The sequence below is a fragment of the Micromys minutus genome, assembly GCF_963924665.1.
Source record: "Micromys minutus genome assembly, chromosome: 10".
Classification (NCBI taxonomy): domain Eukaryota; kingdom Metazoa; phylum Chordata; class Mammalia; order Rodentia; family Muridae; genus Micromys; species Micromys minutus.
Window position 1 is genome coordinate 49,046,073 of NC_137979.1, and position 21,514 is coordinate 49,067,586.

Below are 21,514 nucleotides of genomic sequence, written 5' to 3' on the forward strand. Positions count from 1 at the left end.
TGTATATAGACACTAGGAGTTCTAATGGAGCAGCTGAGCTCTCAAAAAAAGTTCTATTTAATCTGGGCACAGTGGCACTTGGGAAATAAAGACAGGAAAATAAAAAATTCGAGGCCATCCTTAGCTACATGGCAAGTTTGAGGCCAGTCTGGGATGTAGGAAACTCTGTCTAAAAAAAAAATGTTGAGTTTGTGTTGAGCACATGCTCAATTAGTTTTTTCTTCTCACTTGTCCTAAAGTATCATGATGAAGCCCACAAAAAATACTGGTGAGGCAAAGGCTCTGCCTAGAACCCAAGAGCCTGGGGCTGGACCCTCCTGCCATGTCCTACTGAGAAGGTGCAGATAGAGCTGCAAGCCAACATGAACATCCCCTCAAGTTGGGACTCACTGTTCTTTCTACTTCTGATATTGAGGTTGGGCATATGTCCATTGTAGAGCCTTGGCTATCGAGTATTTAAAACCTTTTGGGAGGTCAGAAGTCGGCGCGGGTAACCGACGCTTTGTACCCTGACAAGTGTGGCGGGTGCTTTTGTTGGGCTGAGCCACCATGAGCAAGCGGAACCAGGTGTCATATGTGTGGCCTGCAGAGCCTGCCTTCCTGTCCCGCTTCAAAGAACAAGTTGGCTACAGGGAAGGGCCCACCGTAGAGACCAAGAAAATCCACCCTCAGCTCCCAGACGAAGATGACAATCACAGTGACAAAGAAGATGAACAGTCTCAAGTAGTGGTTTTAAAAAAGGGACACCTAACAGCCGAAGAAGTCATGAAAATTAAAGCCGAAATAAAGGCTGCCAAAGCAGATGAAGAATCACCTCCAGCTGATGGAAGAATCATGTATCGAAAACCAGTTAAGTGTCCCTCAGATGAGAAGTGCTCAGGGTTAACAGCAAGCTCCAAGAAGAAGACAAAGGAAGAAGATGCAAATAAGCAAAGTCCAGTTCAAAAGGACTCACGGAAACAGATAAAAAATAGCAGTCTTGGGGCTGGAGAGATGGCTCAGTGGTTAAGAGCACTGGCTGCTCTTCCAGAGGTGCTGAGTTCAAATCCCAGAAACCACATGGTGGCTCACAACCATCTGTAGTGGGATCTGATGCCCTCTTCTGGTGTGTCTGAAGACAGCTACAGTGTATTCATATAAATAAAATAAATAATTAAAAAAAAATAGCAGTCTTCTTTATTTTGACAGTGAAGAAGAAAATGAGTAAATGTAACCTTGTGGGCCTGGCAATGAGAGGTCATCCTCTGTCTTCAGGTGACACTTTGCACTAATGCTACCAATACAGAAAAATTTAGAAATACAGGAAACAGTTTCATGAAATAAACCCATCCATCACTGCCCCTTGGGAAATGCCAGACATTCAGTACTGTTAACATTTCATTATCTATCACCTATGGGTATGTATATATGTATATTGCATTTTTAAACAAAACTGAGATTGTTATATATGTTCTTTGTCCTGCTTCTTACTTAAAATTACATTTGTAGAATTAAAAAAAAAAACCTTTTGGGGGTTAAGGCCATGATGAGAGAAGAGTGGTTGTCAGGGGGAGGGGGGAGAAGTGACTGAGGAAGATGGGGAGGGTAGAGAAGGTAATAGCTCTACCCAAAATGGCTGCATTCCCACTAGAACCCAATACCCTCCATAAGTCACATTGAACTTCAGCACAAAGAATCTGCAAAAACTACTTGCAGTGCACGTGTTACGTGGTAGGTATGTGTGTAAGTGTCCAGAAGTGAGCCTTCTTCAAATCTGTGTTTATGCAGCATGTATTGCACAGGCATGCATGATGATGTCAGAGGTGGTCTTGCACTGCATTCCTTCATAGCTTTCTACCTCATTTATGTATTTAAAATTTTTTATGGGCTCAGCAGGCAAATGCAACTGCTGTCAAACATCACATCCTAAATTTCATCCCAAGGACCACATGGAGGGAAAGAGACAAACTCCTGCAATTTGTCCTCTGACCTACACAGGCTTGCTGCCTACTGTGGTGTTACAGAGCAATTTCCTCCTAGAGAAAACATACCACCCTGCAGGGAAGCCCCTCAAAACTAAGGAAGTAAACAATTCAAAAGCTTTAGGAAGTCCCTGAAGCTGACCAAGATTCACTAGGCTCTTGTCTCTCCAAGATTATATAAACAATCAGAACTGCTGAGAGACATTCTGAGAACAGCTGAGCTGCCTGGAGGAAACTCTCCAGCCTTCCAAACTGCCTGCAAAATTGTGCAGTGAGTGCTAGCTAGGTTCCCAGGTTCTGTGTCGGTCATCCATGCTGGGGTGAATTTTTGGTAAGTTCCGAGTGATTTCTGCTACAGTAAGTAACCCGCCACCCATACTCCTGTAAATAATCATAATAAAACTCATTGGCTTACCAATCTGGATTTGGGTAGTACCTGTGCTTCCTTCCACATTCAGCTCCTGTACGTAATGAGCAGACATGTGTTCCTACATGCCCAAGAATGTATGCTCCACCCCCAAAAGAATAAATAAGTGTAATACAGAGATTTCAAATATCAAAAATTACATTTAAGATTATTTTGAATAATAATATTACAAAATTAATTTTTTGAAACAGTTTCTTTGTGTAGTCCCTGAACTAACTGTAGACCAGGCTGGCCTCGAACTCACAGAGATCCACCTACATCTCCCTCCCAAGTGCTACAGTTAAAGATGTGTGCCACCATCGCTTGGCACAAAACTAATTCTGTAATATCAGTTTTACAAATAGTATTATTTACTGGGCACGGTGGCACATGCCTTTAGTCCAGGCACTCAGGAGACAGACAGATGGATCTCTCTGAGTTTGAGGCCAGCCTGGCCCACATAGAGTGTTTCAGAATAGGCAGGGTTATGAAGGAGAAACCTTGTCTCAAATTTAATTCATTCATTCATTAAATAGAATATGCACACACAGTTTATTTTGTGCGCATGTGCATAGGTGGAGGCAGAGGATACAGGAGTCAGTTCTCTCCGTTCACATTCAGGGTCCTAAGTATCAAACCAAGGCACTTTTCTGCCCCTCCTCAGAGACAAGGGCTTAGCTCAGCCACACAGGGATGAAACTGCCTGGGCTGAGGACCTTGTTTATGTGTGCAGCTGAGCAAGGCATCCAGGATTCCCGAGGCCCGCTCCTGCTGGAGGGTCCTCCCACAACAAGAGGTGGTTTTCACGCTGGGGAAAGAGGCCAGTTCCCATCCCCCCAGTTATCCCCACAAAGCCCAGCCAAGGGAAGGAGGGAGAGTGGGAAGGGTGGGGTGGTGGGAGAGCCAGGTCCTTGCTAGTAAATCAAAGTTGGCTTCCCAGATGGAGCTGCAGCCGCGGCTTTGATTTCTGTCTCTCCTCCCCCCTCCGTGTTACCCCACAAGCTCAGCTCCATGGTTTCAATTCCACCCTGAAAAAGCAGTGGGGCCTCCTCTCAAACCCGCCCAGCTTCTCCAACTCCCAACAAGGGCTTAAGTTACAGGAAAGAGAGGGGGGAGGGGGCGAGGTGACCCCCTGCCTGGAGGCAAAGGGGAGAAATCCTGGGAGAAAGGAGGCAGAGTAGGCAAAGCAGCAGAGCGAATTAGGAGATGGCCCCTCCCAAGTGGAAGAGAAGTGACGTGGGGGGGGGGAGCCCCAAAGTGAAAAGCCAGCCTTCCCAGCGGGGATCCACAAAATTCCTCTCAGGGCTTTTCCACATCTACATTCTACATTTCAGGTTTCTCCTTTCCTGTCCCCTTAGTGATAGTTTCTAGAAGGTTCGGTAAAACAGAATGCTTGATGTATTTATTACCACGTTTTTCATATCCCTAAGTTTTTCAATGTAAGAAGTAGGCCAAAAAGAACTTAACTCACCAAAACCCAGCAGAGATGCCTGAGCCGCCTTTTTCCTAGTCTGCCCTGAGCCACCCACGCTTGTTTCTGCTCAGGCGAGGGCCCGAACTAATTAAAGCTCTTAATTAATAGATTCTCTGTAATATCTGTTTAATCCTTTTATAGCCCATTTTGCTTTCCAGAAACATAGGGGTAGGTGCTGGAGAGATGACGGGCTAAGCTTTGGCAGTGCTGGGGTGTCAGGCACCGGAGATCTGAGAGAGCAGGAAGTAGATGCCCGGTAACCTAGGTCGTTAGTTATTTTATAGCAGGTTTCTGTCTTTGTTATTGCTTTTATTTGGGGTAGGGTCTTTTAATTAACTATTCTGATTACCCGTGGAGACCAGAACAGGCTGTCAGATTCCCCGGACCTATTGTTGGAGGTGGTTGTGAGCTGCCTTGTGGGTACTGAGAAGTAAACCTAGCTCCTCTGGAAATGCTCTACCATGGATCCATCTCTCCAACCCCTTGACAGGGTTTTATGTAGTCAGGATAGCCTCAAACTCCACATGTAGATGAAGATGATTCACTGATCCTCCTGCCTCAGCTTCCTGATGTGTTGGGATTACAGGCATAAAGTATCACTCCTGATTTAAACTCGGGCCTTTGCACATGCTAGCCCAGCACTCTCTACCAACTGAGCTCAGTCTCTTTTGTTTGTTTGTTTGTTTATGTGCATTGGCGGGTATGGGTCAGAGCCCCTGAAATTGGCGTTATACACAGTTGTGAGCTGCCATGTGGGTACTGGGAATTGAACCTAGGTCCTCGAGAAGAACAGCTGGCTTCAGTGCAAAGAAGCTGGTGTTCCAGGCTAAGGGGGTGGGTGGGGCAAGTACTTTGATGGCTGATCCTATGGTGGGAGGCCTACATGGAAGATTAGAGAGGAAGAGAGGGCCCTGGGCATCGCCCCTCAGGATTCCTTAGCTGGACATTGGCTATGCTGTCTTTTGAGCATGCTCATGGTATGTAGGATGCCACTGGAAGGCTGTCGCTCACTCGGCTGTGTATGATACACAAACCTTTAGCTCCTTTAAGCTCCTCTGGGAGGCTTTGAGCTCAGTCAGTTCCAGAAATCCAAGAACGGTATTCTCACAGGCCCTCTAACATCTACCTGAGGTTTTAGAATTCTCTTTTTTTAAAATTCTGCTTATTATTAGGCGTGAAACTCACTTTGTAGATCAGGGTAGCCTCCAACTCTCAGAGGGAGCCCACCCTCTGCCTCCCAAGTGCTGGGATTATAGGCATGATTTTTTTTTTTTTTTTTTTTGAAACAAGGTCACATATAACCCAGGCTAGTGAGGCTAATCTCACGTGGTAAAAGGAGAGACCCGACTCCTAGAAGTTGTCCTCTGATAATCTGCATGCACACCGTAATGGATAAATAAATAAATAAATAAATAAATAAATAAGGTTCCCAGATCAGGAAAAACAAGCCTTGGGGCATTCTCTTGTTGAGAATCTGTCCTGGCTGATTCTTCCTCAGTCTCCCTTCTTGGCCTGTAAAGGTTGGTGTCTCAAGATAACCTTTAACCTTCCCGTTGAGTGTTTTCTAGATGGTCTTGGTCACACTCACAGCTCCCCATCCTAGGCTAGTGACCTCCCACTGGTGACTGGGCTTCAAAATCCATCTGCCTACAGGTCCCTTGGATGGCCTGTGCTGAGCTGGTCCACAGTCACCATCTCCTCCCTCCTTCCTTCCTGCCTCCCCCACATTACATCCCATCCTCTCCGTTCCCATCCTTACCCTCTCTTGGTGAGGTCTTAAAACAAAAAATTGGCACAGTGGGTATTATGGGATACAGTGTGATAGTGTGTATGGTAGGTGGTAGGTATTATGGGATACAGTGTAATAGTGTGTATGGTAGGTGGTCTGTGTTATGGGATACAGTGTGATAGTAAGTATGGTAGGTGATATGTATTATGGGATATAGTGTGATTGTATGATACTTGAATAAATCTGTAATAAAGCACAAGGGACATTTCTGTTCTTTAAACATTGGTCACTTCTTTGTGTTGGGGACCTTTAAACATGGCTTATACTTTCTGTTTCTATTAAAATCAACTGTACTGGCTGGTGGTGGCGGATGCCTTTAATCCCAGCACTCGGGAGGCAGAGGCAGGAGGATCTCTGAGTTTGAGGCCAGCCTGGTCTGCAAGTTCCAGAACATCCAGGGCTACACAGAGAGACCCTGTCTTAGAGAGTGCTAGGGACAGAACCTGGTGTCTCTTGTGTGGTAGGTGAACACTCTCTTTCTGTTTTCTTTTCTCGGTGGGGTTTTATGCAGTTCAAACTGATCTCCAACTCCCCGTGTAGCTGAGGATGACCTGGCTCAGAGTGAAGTGAACTCTTTAACTATGTTTGAGTGGGACCATGTATCGTCCGACTTGTCTTTCAGTGCCTTACCTGGTCCCTTTCAAGCCATCCTAGGTTTAGATCTCTGGATCCCCGTTATGTTCCTCAAAGCTGCCCAAATGCACGACCTACAACTTAAGTGTAGCCTTATTCCTTTGCTAGAATTCTGCAGTGTGTTCTGCCCTGAAGGTAAGGTGCTCACTCAAAGCCTCCTTTGCCATCACCCCCCCCCCCAGACGTGCATGGAGCTCTGTCAGGGCCAGGAGGCTCTGATGGCCCTGCAATCCATCTATTTGGTCCCATGCCACTACACAGGCTGATCACTGCCCGGAACACTATTTCCCCCACTAGCTTGTGAATTCGTGTCTCTGCATCCGGGCTCTTGCAGAGCTGAGCCCGTCTGGCCTTTCTTATCTCATCCATTCGTTCCAACTCTGCCTCTCCCACTCCGCCTGACTCAGCCAGATTCCCTCCCCATTATGCCTCCACAATCCCAGAGACCTTCCCTCCATCGGTTGAGCCCCTGGGGTTTATCCATCCATGCTGGTGACAGTGTGATGAGTGTGAACCTAAGCTCCACAGGAACAGGGCGGGGCCTGGTGCTTGATATATATATTTGCTAAGTGAATAAATGCACATAGTTCTGAAAGGCACTGGGGGCTATGGTGTGGAGGCAACAATATAGCTTTAAGAGCCAGGAGTGGGGTGCATACCTGTCATGTCAGGATTTGGGAGGCAGAAGGAGGAAGCTCAGGAGTTCGAGCTTATACTCCACTACATGGCAAGTGAGTTTGAGGCCACAGTGAGTTGAATGAGATCCTGTCTCAAAACAAAAGAAAAAAAGATCATGGAGTGGCACAGGCCTGAAGTCTATGCTGCTCAGGAGGCTAAGGCAAGGTCACAGGGTTATGGGCTATTTGGCCATAGAGTGAGTTCTTAAGGCACCCTAGTGAATGAGATCCTGTCTCAAACAACAACAACAACAATCAAAAGAGAGGGCTGGAGAGATGGCTCAGCCATGACGAATACTTGCTGGTCTTGGAAGAAGATTGGACTTCCATTTCCACATGGTAGCTTCACCAGTAGTTCGAAGTGATCGAGTACCCTCTTCTGGCCTCTGAGGGCTCCAGGCATGCATGAAGTACACTTACATATATGCAATATTCATACACATAAAATATAAATAAAGAATATTCTTTATAACAAAATAGCTTGGCATGGTGTCACTTTTAATCCTGCCACTCAGAAGGCAGTGGCAGACCTGGTCAACATATGGAGTTCTAGGCCAGCCAGTGCTACACAGTCAGATCCTGCCTAAAACCAAAACAAACAAAAATGAAAGCCAATAAAAAATAAATATATTTATATATGTAAACATATAGGTATTAGAAACAGGGATGGGAATATAAACCAGTGGTTGAGTATTTGTCTAGAATGTGTAAGACTTTGAATCTAGACCCTGGCACCACATTTAAAGTGAGCACACACACACACACACACACACACACACACACACACACACACACACATCACATATGTCCAAGCAGGCCTAATTTTAGGTTTGTTTGTTTGTTTGTTTGTTTGTTTTGAGACAGGCTCTTCCTCTTTGCTCTTGCTGTCCTGGAACTTACTATGTATAAATCAGGCTGGCTTTGAAAAGATCTTCCTGCCTCTGCCTCCCAAGTGTTGAGACTAAAGGTGGGTGCCATCATGACCAGCCAGGCCTGACTCTTGCAGAGAACCTAAATTCAATTCCCAACATTCTCATCAAGTGGCTCACAACTGCCTATGGCTTCAGCTAGAGTACCTCCCGCGCCCTCTTCTGGAACCCAAGGGTACTGACAGTCAGAATTGCATGTACTCACAGAGAAACATACACATAACTAATTAAAAATAAAAATAAGTAAATCTTTATTTATGTATTTTATTTTCATAAATGCTCCATTTTCATGGATGTTTGCAGGACAGAAGAGGGCATCAGATCCCATTACAGATGGTCATGAGCCACCATGTGTGTGGGTGCTGGGAATTGAACTCAGGACCTCTGGAAGAGCAGCCAGTGCTTCCCAGTCCCAAATAAATCTTTAAGAACATTTTCAGCTCTAGTTCTTACTATATAAACTTGACATCAATTCTTTGTTTATAAACACAAATCAATACCTTCCATTCAGGTGAGTACACATACAGCTTATTAGACTCTCAATAAATGATTTCCAAGGATATTTAAGTGAATATTTAATTAATGTAGCTTTTGATTTTGGAAGGTTCTATGATTGTGACACTTATTTTTAAAGTAATTTTAAGGTTTTTATTTGTATGGATGTTTTGCTTACATGTATGTCTGTGTGCCGTGCTCGTGACTGGTACCCGAGGAGGCCAGAAGAGGGCATCAGCGCTTCTGGAACTGGAGTTAATAGATGTTTTCTGAGCTGCTTGTGGGTGCTATGAAACAAATCTGAGTTCTTTTTGAGAACAGCTCGTTCCCAGTTCTCTTAATTGCTGAGCCATCTTTCCAGTCCCTATTTTTAAAATATTCTCTTTAGACTTTTATTTTGAGACATTGCTTTAGCATGTAGTCTTAGCTGCCCCGAAACTCCCTATATAGAGAGCTGGCTGGCCTCAAACTCATGGAGATTAACTCTCTCTACCTCCCAAGAGCTGGGATTAAAGTCATAAGCCACTGTTACCCAGCCCCCTTTTAAGTGTTAAAAATCGTATCTATTTATTTTGTATGTGAGGGAATGGATGGAAGTCCAAGAACAACTTGTGGCATTTGGTTCTCTTTCCTCTATGTGGGTCTCTAAGACTGAACTCTAAACATCATGCTGGGCATGGAGTGCTCTGAGCCACTGGGCCATCTCACCAGTGCCACAAACCATGATTCCTCAACCCAGATCCCTTATCCAGAACCCTACAGTGATTCTGTTCATGGTTCATGCTGTAAAAGGAGTTTGAGACCAGCATGGGGAACAGCCGGGTTGCTGCATTTTCTTCTCAGCTCCTAAGCAGTTATGTTAGTCTGAAACCAGGAATCCTGAGGATGTGGAAGAGCATTCTCCAGATCCTGAGTCTGAGCCTCAGCAGAGAGGGAGGGAGGGAGAGAGACAGAGACAGCGGGATTGGAGGAAGCTGGTTGAAGGAATGAAAAATTGTCTTGACTGTGTGCAAAAGGTCCTTTATTTCTATTTCCGGACTACATCCCTCTGACTTGGAGTGGTCCAAGGGATAACTGTCTTTCAGGCTACCCTTTGTCTGGAAATAAGTTTTTCCTGGATAGAAATCAAAGATGTATAACTTACACTAGAGATTTGTTCTCAATCAATGTCCTACTAGACTTTGAGGTATTAAAAACTCGTCTTATTGTTTTTTTTAATTGATTGTGTTTTATTTTTTACATGTGCTGGTGTTTTGCTTACTTGTATGTGTATCATATTTACCCAGTACCCAGGGAGGCCGGAGAGGGTGTCTGATGCCCTGGAACTGGAGATTACAGAGGCTCCTGAGTCACTAGGTGGGTCCTGGGAATGCAGCCCAGGTCCACTCTTGCCCTTTGAGCCATCTCTCAAGCCCCAGCACGTTCTTCTTAAAAAGAAAATGTTGAGGGTGGTGGCACGTGCCTTTAATCACAGTACAGCTAGAAGAAGACAGATCTTGGGAGTTTGAGGCCATCCTGGTCTACATAGAGTTTTAGGTCAGCCAGGACTATACTGTGAAGCTCTTTAATAAATCCCAAAAAAGAGCACTTTCAAGTGTAAAGAATTTGAATGTATCTTTTCTTTTTTCTTTCTCATATTGCAGCCAGCGAAGGCTGGCCAGGAATGTTTGGTAATTCTCCTCAACTTCAACTTCTGAGATTACAGGTGTGAGGGGCTAAAAATTTACAGTGACACATCTAGTCAAAACAAAAAAAAAACAAAAAAACAAAACAACAAAACAACAAAATCTCTTTTTTAACTCTGTCCTCGGTCTCTCCTTTAAGTTGCTGTCCCAAGGCTGTTTCTGAATCCAGCCCAATCCTAGATGTGGGCAGGAAGCAGCTTCCCGGCTGGGAGGATTTGGCCCATACTGAGAAGCAAAATCGGCTTTCTAAACTCAGTCGTCCTTCTTCCTTTCAAGTTCTCCTCCTCTTTTTCTCCAGAGAGACAACAGAAATAATTGATCCATCATCTGGTACCAGACACAGATTCCCATGCAAATGCCCTCCCCTCTCCAGACCTCAAAGTTACAAGCCTAGTTGTGGTGGGGGCGGGGCGCATTTCTCCGGGCCATCTCACCCCTCAGGCAGGTGAGAAGTGAGAGAAATTCTCTACCACAACCCCAGCCTCATCCCTCTCTCCAGCCACACACACCATCTTTCTGGTGTGGAATCACTTAAAGTTTGGGTAAAACTCCCCTTTCTCCCAGGAGATCAAATCTGGAAGCTTTTAGGAGGCGGAGCAGGAATGGGGAGGGAGAAGGCAAATTCCCCAAAACATTCGTCAGACTTAAGAGAGTCGTTTCTTTACTCAAAACTGCCCATCACCCCCGCCATTAACTTTCGATTAAGACCTCCTCCTTATGGCAAGTAAACTTTACTTTGCATAATTAAGATTTTCCTCGGAAAGGGGGTGGATTGAAACCTCAGCTCCGGGTCTTTCTCTTTCACCTCACCCCCCAACCCCATCCCCCCAATCCCTGCAGCCTAGCCTCCGAGTTCCTGAATTTTCTCACTTTGAGGTGCCACTAAACACAAAGAACCATAATGGGCTCCTTTGTGCTCGCTATGGGGCAATTACACCCCGGAGTCCCGGCCCCTTTAAGAGCCTCTTAAAGAGACAGGCTCTCATTTATCAGAGGGTTACTTTAGGGTGTGTGTGTGTAGGGGGAGGGGCGAGGAAAACTTCTAGGAGTCCTGGTTTAGGGTAAAGTGACACTTTTACCTCGACCATCTGAGAGGGCTTGAGAGACGTCTTTGCAAGCTTTTTGCTTACGTGCTTTAAAAACATATACACATCTCTGTGTATATATTTTTAAACGAGATTTTTTAAAATATATAAATGGTACTGAAAAAGGGGGAGGGGGCGGCGTGCTGGGGCAGGAGCAAAGAGCTCGAGTACCTCAAAGAGCTTAGAGGGCTTGGGCTCCAGGGCCACAGATCAGGCCTGAGTTGCCTGGATTGGACGCCACTTTTAGAAAACGTGTCTCCGGATCTTGCCGGGGCGACTCCGAAGAAATCGCGGAGCAAACAGCTCCTAATATAATAATAGCCTGTCTCTTTAAAAAAGCAGAAGGAGGGGGGGGATAGTTTTCTTGGCATCTGGTTTCTGATCTCATTATGTTGTGGTCGACCAATCCAGCCCTCGGGGCTGGTCCTCCAGTTTAAATCTGATTGGCCGAGAGCACATTTTGGGCTGGTGCAAAGCTCGACGGGGCGGTTTCAAGGATCCCTTTTGAGGGGGGGCTGAGGAGAGGGCGGGGCCGCCAGCGGGGGCCCCCTTGAAACCGACTAATTGGGATCGGAGAGGCCGAGGTGAGGGCTGAAGGAGGCACAAAGGAGTCGCTGGGTAGAGGAGGGTGGGGAGAGGGGAAGCCCAGAGGCTAGAGGAGGAAGAAGAGCTAGGGCAGCGGTGCGCGGCGTCTCCGACCACTCAGTCCGACCGCGGCGAGCCAGCAGGCGGGTGCGCCGCCCCCTCCCCCGCCCGGCCTCCCCAACTCTGCGGCCCCGAGCAAAGTTTGCAAGGAGGCTCGGGAGGCGGCCGGGCAGCTAGGCGGCAGCGGGGAAGGCGCGCGGTCTCTGGGTTGGGGGCGGGGGCTGGGGGGCGCCCAGGAGCCGAGTGGGGGGCGGCGGCCAGCATGCGGGCCCGCAGCGCCCTGCCCCGCAGCGCCCTGCCCCGCCTGCTGCTGCCACTGCTGCTGCTGCCGGCTGCCGGGCCGGCCCAGTTCCACGGGGAGAAGGGCATCTCCATCCCGGACCACGGCTTCTGCCAGCCCATCTCCATCCCGCTGTGCACGGACATCGCCTACAACCAGACCATCATGCCCAACCTTCTTGGCCACACGAACCAGGAGGACGCGGGCCTGGAGGTGCACCAGTTCTACCCGCTGGTGAAGGTGCAGTGCTCGCCCGAGCTGCGCTTCTTCCTGTGCTCCATGTACGCTCCGGTGTGCACGGTGCTGGAGCAGGCCATCCCGCCGTGCCGCTCCATCTGCGAGCGCGCGCGCCAAGGCTGCGAGGCGCTCATGAACAAGTTCGGCTTCCAGTGGCCCGAGCGCCTCCGCTGCGAGCATTTCCCGCGTCACGGCGCGGAGCAGATCTGCGTGGGCCAGAACCACTCGGAGGACGGAGGTCCTGCGCTACTCACCACCGCGCCACCGTCTGGGCTGCAGCCTGGCGCGGGTGGCACCCCGGGCGGCCCTGGCGGTGGTGGCGCGCCCCCGCGCTACGCCACTCTGGAGCACCCTTTCCACTGTCCCCGCGTCCTCAAGGTGCCGTCCTATCTCAGCTATAAGTTTCTGGGTGAGCGCGATTGTGCCGCGCCCTGCGAGCCCGCACGGCCCGACGGCTCCATGTTCTTCTCGCAGGAGGAGACTCGATTTGCCCGTCTCTGGATCCTCACATGGTCGGTGCTGTGCTGCGCTTCCACTTTCTTCACGGTCACCACCTATTTAGTGGACATGCAGCGATTCCGCTACCCGGAGCGGCCCATCATCTTTCTGTCCGGCTGCTACACCATGGTGTCAGTGGCCTACATTGCGGGCTTCGTGCTCCAGGAGCGCGTGGTGTGCAACGAGCGCTTCTCTGAGGACGGTTATCGCACGGTGGTGCAGGGCACCAAGAAAGAAGGCTGCACTATACTATTCATGATGCTCTACTTCTTCAGCATGGCCAGCTCCATCTGGTGGGTGATTCTGTCCCTCACCTGGTTTCTGGCAGCCGGTATGAAGTGGGGCCACGAGGCCATCGAGGCCAATTCGCAGTACTTCCACCTGGCCGCCTGGGCCGTGCCGGCCGTCAAAACCATCACCATCCTGGCCATGGGCCAGATCGACGGCGACCTGCTGAGCGGCGTGTGCTTCGTGGGCCTCAACAGCCTGGACCCGCTGCGGGGCTTCGTGCTGGCGCCGCTCTTCGTGTACCTGTTCATCGGCACGTCCTTCCTGCTGGCCGGCTTCGTGTCGCTCTTCCGCATCCGCACCATCATGAAGCACGACGGCACCAAGACGGAGAAGCTGGAGAGGCTCATGGTGCGCATCGGCGTCTTCTCGGTGCTCTACACGGTACCGGCCACCATCGTCATCGCCTGCTACTTCTATGAGCAGGCCTTCCGCGAGCACTGGGAGCGCTCGTGGGTAAGCCAGCACTGCAAGAGCCTAGCCATCCCCTGCCCGGCCCACTACACGCCCCGCATGTCGCCCGACTTCACAGTCTACATGATCAAATACCTCATGACGCTCATCGTGGGCATCACGTCGGGCTTCTGGATCTGGTCTGGCAAGACGCTGCACTCGTGGAGGAAGTTCTACACGCGTCTCACCAACAGCCGGCACGGCGAGACCACCGTGTGAAGCGGTCTCGCCTCCTGGGCGCCCCCCTCTCCCAGGTTCGGACTGCACCGTGCCCTCCTTCACTCAAGAGGGGGGTGCACCCCACGGAATCCTATTTTATTTTTTTAAATAAAGAACCGTAAAAAAACCATTTTATTTTAGGTCGCTTTTTAAAAAGAACTCTGCCCCACACCCCCCCCCACCAGGTTTGTAATTAAAACTGTAAATAGTCTTTGTAAATTTAATTATATATTTTCTATTTAAAAGAAAAAAGGAAAAAAAAAAAGATCAACGAGGGAGCCAGGGCTGAAGAATGGGGTGGGGGTGGGGGAGGAGGTCTCGCCTTTTCTAAGTGCCCTTTTAAAAGCCGCCCTGTGCTCTGGTTCGAATTTTTTTGGTGATTTGGCAGGGCTGGGCCTGCTGGGAGAGGCACCTAGCCTGCTCGCTATTTTTGTTGGCTTAGAGGAGTTGGGAGTTAGTTCCACTCAACTTCTATAAAAGCCAAATTTGCAAGCCTCCTCACCAACGCGGGGCCTGTGGAAGCTGTTGGATATTTTTTAACAAGACTTGGATTCGTTTTTGTTTTATTTTATTTCCCGTTCTCCCCGCTCTCTCCCCCCCCCCCCGTTCTCCCTGCTCATTTGTTCTGTCTCCCCCACTCGATATTTGGAAGCCTCCCAATCCAGATGGAGACGTGGAAAAAACATTCTGCTTTTAGGGAGAGGGCGGAGATATGGGGAGGAATGGCCTTCCCCCCATCCCAGCCCACTCACTCCCCGTGGGCACCGAGATCCTTCTGTGGTTTTAGCTCTGGCCCACGCTCAGAGAATGGGCAACAAAACGCTTTGTGAAGTGTGTTTTGACATCCCCCCCCCACACACTGCACACACCATTTTAAGAACGACCCTCTTTCCCTAGGTATTTCGGGGGGGGGGGATACCACTAGCCTCTGAAACCTGTATTTGCAAACCTTGGGATCTTTTGCGCTTCCGTTCCCATCTCCCCCTGTAGTCTGCTCTTCCACAGGTTAGCTGTTTGTAGGGTTGGGTTGTGTGTTACGTGTGGGTTTTTGTTTGGGTTGTTTTTTCTTTCCCAAAAGCAGCAAAAAAAGGTTGGTTGGAGGGAGGGAAATGGATGGGCTGGTGGGATTTTTTTTTTTTTTTTACTTTTCTTTCGACAAAAGACTGGACTTTAAAAAAAAAACAAAAATAAAAAGTTGTTCAGGAAAACAACAAAAACTAATGGGTAAGTTTGCTTTGGAAGGCCTCTGGACGACTCTTTGTGGCCGTGGGGGTGGGGTTGAATGTTTACATGACATTCTATATCATAAGATATTGATAGAATGTTTCTAACATGTTTCTTCCCCCTGCACACACACACACACACACACAAAAGGAAGGATTTTTCATAAGTTAGAGGCCTGAGTGACGTTATATAAAGTATTTTGGTTGGTATGAGAATTCCAGTTTCCAGCACAAATCGGTTCCCTCAACTCCGGAGTACTTTACAGTTTGCGTGTTAAAGAGGTGTTGTGAAGACCAGCGTGCCAGAGCCCCATCTGCTCTCGCCATTTCTCCTGTTTCTTGATAATAAATAGTGCAAATTAAAACCTAATAATCATCCTAATAAAGTGCATTTAATTATCTTCAGATCTAGCCCTTTAATTGTATTTAACAGGGTTGTAACACTACCACCCTTAACCGAACCACACCTCCTCCCCTCCCCCCTTCGCCTACTAGGTTGGGGGTTGGGTAGAGTGGGCTCCTTGCCCAAGCCTCAACTGTTTGACCAAATAGTGATGGGAAATTGATTTCTTATCATCTTTTGTTGGCTGACTTGGGGACAAGGGAGAAAGTAAGTTGGAACCCCTCCTTCCAAGTGTTTGTGTGTGTTAGTTTATGTTGGGGGAAGGGAAGTGGAAATGTTTGGTGGTAATTGAAGTCATATGTGGGGCTTTGCTTGCTGTTGTGTTGAGGCCTGGGCGTTTCAGCAGAGCCCCCCTTCCCAAAATAGTCTCTCTCCAATTTATTTGTGCCAAGTTCACTAAGTCTCAATATAAATTTGCCTTAACTATCAAAGTGATGGTGGGGACAAGAAGCAGTGTCACCACCACAGGTCCCTTCCACAGCTTAAAAAACCCCACAAGGGCTTTAGGAAAGAGTTAAACTCCCGCACAAATTATGAGTGCCTCTCCCGGCGGCAGAGGTAAAACCCCAGGCATCAGGTGGGGTTTTCAGTGCCTCTGATCAAGTACAATAGAAAAAGGGAGGATGGTTCCTGCTGAAGGTTTGGGGAGAGCCTCCCCCACCCCTGCGGTTGCCAGGGTCTTGGCTCTGTGGGCTTCTGTGACATCCGTTTCTGCACCCCCACAGGAATGGCTGAAAAAGAGGTGAAATGTTGACAATTGCTTATTCTTCCCAGTTCCCTCCCCCCACCTCAAGGTCTCCTGCCAACATAGGGGTACAGAGCCTACAACAATAGACAAAGTGGCTTCGTGACAGGGGCGGGAGAGGAAAGATAAATTAGCCTCTAGGAGAGCCACAGATCCTAAAGATGCAGCCGCCCCCCCTTCCATTAAGAGGTGGCCAAGGAACTGAGGTACTTTAGAGAAAGCAGGGGATGTAAGGGGAGCATTCCCTCCATCCCACTCTAATGAAAGGGTTCTGAGAGGAGGGGGGCTTTAGACCACAGTGTGAAGGGACCATGGGCTAGAAAAGGCCTTAGAATCAGTGTCTCCTGTGAGAAGAAAACCAGATTAAAATGTGTGGGCTCCGAGGTCCACCTTTGCAGGCCAGAACCAACTTTCCATATTATAAATGTGTTAACTCTTCCCTCTGCAGAAAGGCCTGGCATTTGACAGACTGTGGGATTGAAAAGGAAGATGTGGCAGGTCACAGGTCATAGGCCACAGGTGGTGTTTCTCTGTTCTCCCAGGTCCTAGAGAGACATGGCTGCTTCCCTGTGGCCAGATGTCTCCTTGAGACTGTTTAGACTGTTGTCCCTGCCCCCCAAATCCTGGCCTCACCCCAGAACCATTCCCATTGTTACAAACTCTTAGTCCTTTAAGAGAATATTAAAATGTTAGCCTCTAAAAAGGTTGCTTACATTTCCTAGGACAAATTCCTCCGCATGTCCCAAAGACTTGAGTATTGGGTTCTTTTTAGTGGGCCTGTTTAAGAGGGTTAAGCATTATCCAAAAGGTGCTGGGATTCTTAGCTTGGGTTGGATTCTAGATATCTGCCTGAGTACCGTGAGTCATGTACATGCACGTGCGTTCCCAGGGCTATATTCCTGCCACTTGAATTGTCCCTTCTGAGGATTTACTGCTCCCAGATCACCTCAGACCTCCTAAAGCTAAACTTCCGATGGCAGAATGCGCTGACTCAGAGAATAGGGAAAATCCTTAGCTCTCTGTTGGGTTGGAGGGTGTGGCAAGAGGCCCACTCACACTAACAATTTTGCATTTAAATTTAGGAGGGTTCTGGGCAGTTTGGTCAACTCTCCAGCTCCAGCTAGTTTTCTCATTTCTGCTGTGGGGCAGGAATCTGTGTGATGGACACAGTAGCTCATACCTGAAATCTCAGCATAAGGAAGGCTGAGGATTGTGCACTCATGCACACACACACACACACATGCACAAATACACATATGCACATACATGCACAAATGCACACATACTCACACACATCCACCAATACGCACGTACATACATGCACAAAAATACACACACACACACACAAATACACATGTACACACACACATGCACACTTAAGAGAAGGGGCAGAAACACTTCTAGACTAGACTGTTCTCTTTGGATAATGAAATTTTTCTGCCTCTCAGGTAATGAGTTGTCAGTCACAGCACAGTGTGAAGAATGGGCAGTGTGTGTTGGGGAGACAAAAGGCAGGTCCCTACAGCTATGTACAGAGAGATGCTTAGGCAAGGCTGGCAAGTTGTGCACTTCTGCAGGTTTTCTTTGTTTGGTGTTTCCAGGGGTAGGAATGGTGTCTCCTGTCAAGTAAGACTGCCATGAGGTAATACCAGAGGATAGAGACAGAGCCAGACCGGAGCATATGTCCAGGAAACCGTAGCACTTTTCCAACTACTTGGGATAAATTCCTGAAAATAGAATTACTGGCTCAGAGAACATACATTTCCCGAGGGCTGTGTCACCTGTTGTTCCTGTTTTTTGTTTGTTTTTTTTTTTCCACAGATTAGCATGATTTCCCATGATCCCAGGTTGCATCTCTGATTCTGCATGGTAGCCTAGTGTCCAGAGGCTCCTCGGGGTGATGGTGGGCAGCATTTGTCTCTCTCTCTCTCTCTGATGAGGACACAAATGTCTTACTTGCCTGAGTGAGCAGGGCACACACCAGGGTGGGACCATCTTCATCAGCTTTGAAGCTAGCTAATTAGGGCTAGGGCTGTCACAGCTGGCTTCCCCTGTTCCTCCCCCTACCCCTCCTGGACCTCTAGACCTCCTGCCCCAGCTTCCTGGACTAAAAGCCTTCTCCAGCCGCCTTGCCTGCTGCCTCTTCAGACAGGCTCTTGCAAGCTCACTGGGAAGGCACCAGATTTTGCAAAAACAGAGGGGCTAAGGCAAAACTAAGTAAGATGAAGCTGGGACTCGGCCACGGAACACACTCATGCTTTGCAGTTTAGAATTTTGACTGCCTATTGCCCAGAATGTCTCTTTATTCCCAGTGAGGCTTAGTGAGGAGCCAACCAGGGCCGAGGGGGCTGAGCTCTGAGCCCTTTGTTTGAAAGCCAAAAGCTTTCTGAAAGTTCCAGCTTTCCAGTCTGGCCCTTATAATTAGCCCCAATCAGAGTGTTTATGTCAGAGGCTAGCACGGAACTCAGAGCCCCTTGATTTCATTCAAAACCTGGGGTGGAGGAGAAAGAAAGGGAGTTGTGTGGGGGCAAGCAAGGAGAGTGGAGGCTGGAAAGCGGTGGCTAGTAATCCTGGAAGAGAGAGGGATAAAAGGGCTGGGGTGTGTGTGTGTATGACAAATACCCTTTCTTTGGCCATGGCAGGGGTCAGGACACCTTCCCAGGGTAGCTGATCTCCCCCAAAACCCCAGCATCCTGACTCGAGGCAGGCTCTGTGGGTGGGTGGGCTTATGCCAGTCGGAAATGACTTGGATATAATTAAGACAACTAACCACCTCAGCCCAGTGGGAGGGAAGGGTGCAGGCCAGAGCCCAGGCTCCCCCAGGAAGTTCTGGCTGCCATCCTTCTTCCTCTCCCTAAGGGCCCAGGGAAGCCAGGCTCTGCAGCTGCCCAGACTGCTGAAGGCTGAGTGTGGTCTGCGAGAGGATGTGGCAAAGGAGGTGGCTTCTTCTTATCTCGGACCTCTTGGGTGACAGAGAGTGGGCCAATGTAGAAAAGCTGGGGCTAGAGGGAACAACAGGGAGGATGGCTGAACTGCCTAGAGAGGGAATTCCCAGAAACTGCTCCCAGGTGACAAGGCACATGTCCCTCCTGTCTAAGCATCCCAAGCAACGCTCCAGGAGAGGTGGTTTGTAGGAATTTCTACCTACAGGGCTTAGTGCTTTGGGCCTAGCCGATTGGGAGAACCACAGGCAGTGTAGGGACAGAGCTCATAATTCCCTTGCTTAGTTCTATTTAAGTCAGGCTGAGCTGAGAGTGTAGCTCGGGGAGAAAAGTGCATACCTACCCGGAGTGGGGAAGGTCTTGAGTTCAATCCTTAGCACCGAACACAAAACCAAACCAAACCAAAGTCCCAGAAATGTCCAAAGTCCCCCACTTCCACAGCCTGGGAAGCATATGCAGCTAAGACCAGCCTGTCTCTTGGTTTTGCAATTTACACTTCCCGTGATTTAAATTCCCTACCCTCCCCCTTTCCCCTCCTCTCTTCTCTCCTCTCCCCTCCCTGTAGTCCACGAGGTCCTCAGAACTGCCTCAGGTTGGCAGACAGCCATACCCCATCCAGTCTTCTTGACACCCACACTCTTAATTATGTTGCTGTGTCTTTATTTCTGAATGCCAGAGGCTAACATGAGGTTCTGGAGCCTGTCTATCAAGTGTGTGTGTGTGTGTGTGTGTGTGTGTGTGTGTGTGTGTGTGTGTGTGAGAGAGAGAGAGAGAGAGAGAGAGAGAGAGAGAGAGAGAGAGAGAGAGAGATATGGAGAGGACTCTTATTCTATGAGAGATTGTTTCTATATAACGGAATCAACTTTATTGTACAATTTCTCTTTTGAGCCCTTTGCTATTTTGTTAGAGGCTCAAGTAGACCACACTGGCACGGAATTCTTACTCTTCCTGTCTTCCTCCCACCCACTCTCTTGCAATGCTGGGATTACAGGTGTGTGTGCTCGAGGAAGGCTGAACCCCGGGCTTTGTACAGGATAGGCAAGCACTCTACCAACCCCAACCTTTTGTTATTTGTGTTCTTCTCTCTAGCAGTTTGTAACACCTCACCCCGCCTGCCAGGGTCGCATATACTATTCTATCATCCGAGACTCGTGTTTAGAGGAGCTTTTTTGGTGTACACGTCTAATTCAGCTTTATCTGCTACTCCTTATGATGCTGGTTTAATTCACAGCCCAGCCAAGATACCAAGAACTTTGGAGAGATGCCACTGCTATGTTCTCCTAGAGAATCAACATCCAGGCAATGAAGCTGTGCATAATCTCTCATTAAAAAGTCACATGTATTAAGAACATGTGGGGTTGGAGAGGTAGCTCAGCGGTTAAGAGCACTGACTGCTCTTCCACAGGTCCTGAGTTCAATTCCCGAACCCACATGGTGGCTCACAACCATCTGTAATGGGATCCCATGCCCTCTTCTGATGTGTCTGAAGACAGCTACAGGGTACCCATATACAATTAAAAAATATATAAATCTTGAAGAAGAAGAAGAAGAAATAGTAAAAGTAGTAATAGTAGTAGTGGGGGGTAGGGTGAGGCTCAGTGGGTAAGAGAAGTACTTGCTACACTAGCCTGAGGACCTGAGTTTGGATCTCCGGGACCCAGATAAAAAGCTGAGCCTGGCTCCTAGGCCCATAAACCTAGCTCTGGAAGTGGGGAACTGGAGGACCTTCCAGTCCGGTTGAAAAGTGCCTAGTGTCAGATTCAGTGAGAGGCTCTTTCTCAAGGAGGTAAGGTAGAGCAGTGAAGACACCCAGAGTCCTCCTCCAGCTATGAGTGTGCATGTTCCCACTCACATGCACACACACGCACATGCACAAATGCCTGAAAATATGTTGGTGAAGCTCACCTAGGACAGAGAATTCTGGAAGCCTACACAGTCTTCATTGCTAATGAGAACGTTAAAAAAAATGTTTTCCTATTAGCCAGAGCAATTATTCAAATATGCGATCAACCTGTCAGAATTTCCAAATAGCTTATTAATAGACGAAGGAATTAATAAGCTATTGTGACCTGTTCTAAGGAGGACCCGAAAAGCAGAGGCGCGCCCAGGCTAAATAGGGTGCTGAAATAAGAACTGTGTTGGATGCCAGGCGGGGTAAGATCCAAGGGCTGTAATCAATGGCATCCCCACTAGACAATCTGCATTTCTTCAGAGAGGAATCACTATTATCAGCTGACTGAGCTGTACAATTGCTCAAGGTCAGTAAAACATGCAAGGACACGCCAAACCTTTGGCCCATTGCTAAGCCTTTCACAGCTTCCCCCAGTAAGAAGTTCTGAGCCCAGATAACTCCATGATAAGTGCCACCCATTCTGTCCCGTCAAAGACCTTTAGTTTCAGTTGGGAGACCCAGACAATGCTGGTAAACCTTCCACCATTCCCAGCCT

At 48.3% G+C, this 21,514-nt stretch overlaps 2 protein-coding genes across 2 annotated transcripts; both read left to right on the forward strand.

Moving 5' to 3' along the window:
* Nucleotides 1-549: 549 nt before the first annotated feature.
* On the forward strand, nt 550-4,101 carry LOC308425235 (uncharacterized protein KIAA1143 homolog; the record flags this gene model as incomplete). Its single annotated transcript, XM_080922456.1, has 2 exons — nt 550-1,032; nt 4,000-4,101. 2 exons carry the CDS (start codon nt 550-552, stop codon nt 4,099-4,101), a joined length of 585 nt encoding a protein of 194 aa, XP_080778582.1.
* A 7,940-nt stretch (nt 4,102-12,041) lies between these two features.
* On the forward strand, nt 12,042-13,800 carry FZD2 (frizzled class receptor 2; the record flags this gene model as incomplete). Its single annotated transcript, XM_080923795.1, has 1 exon — nt 12,042-13,800. The coding sequence occupies one exon, from the start codon at nt 12,042-12,044 to the stop codon at nt 13,752-13,754; it is 1,713 nt and encodes a 570-aa protein (XP_080779921.1). The 3' UTR covers nt 13,755-13,800.
* Between the last annotated feature and the right edge of the window lie 7,714 nt (nt 13,801-21,514).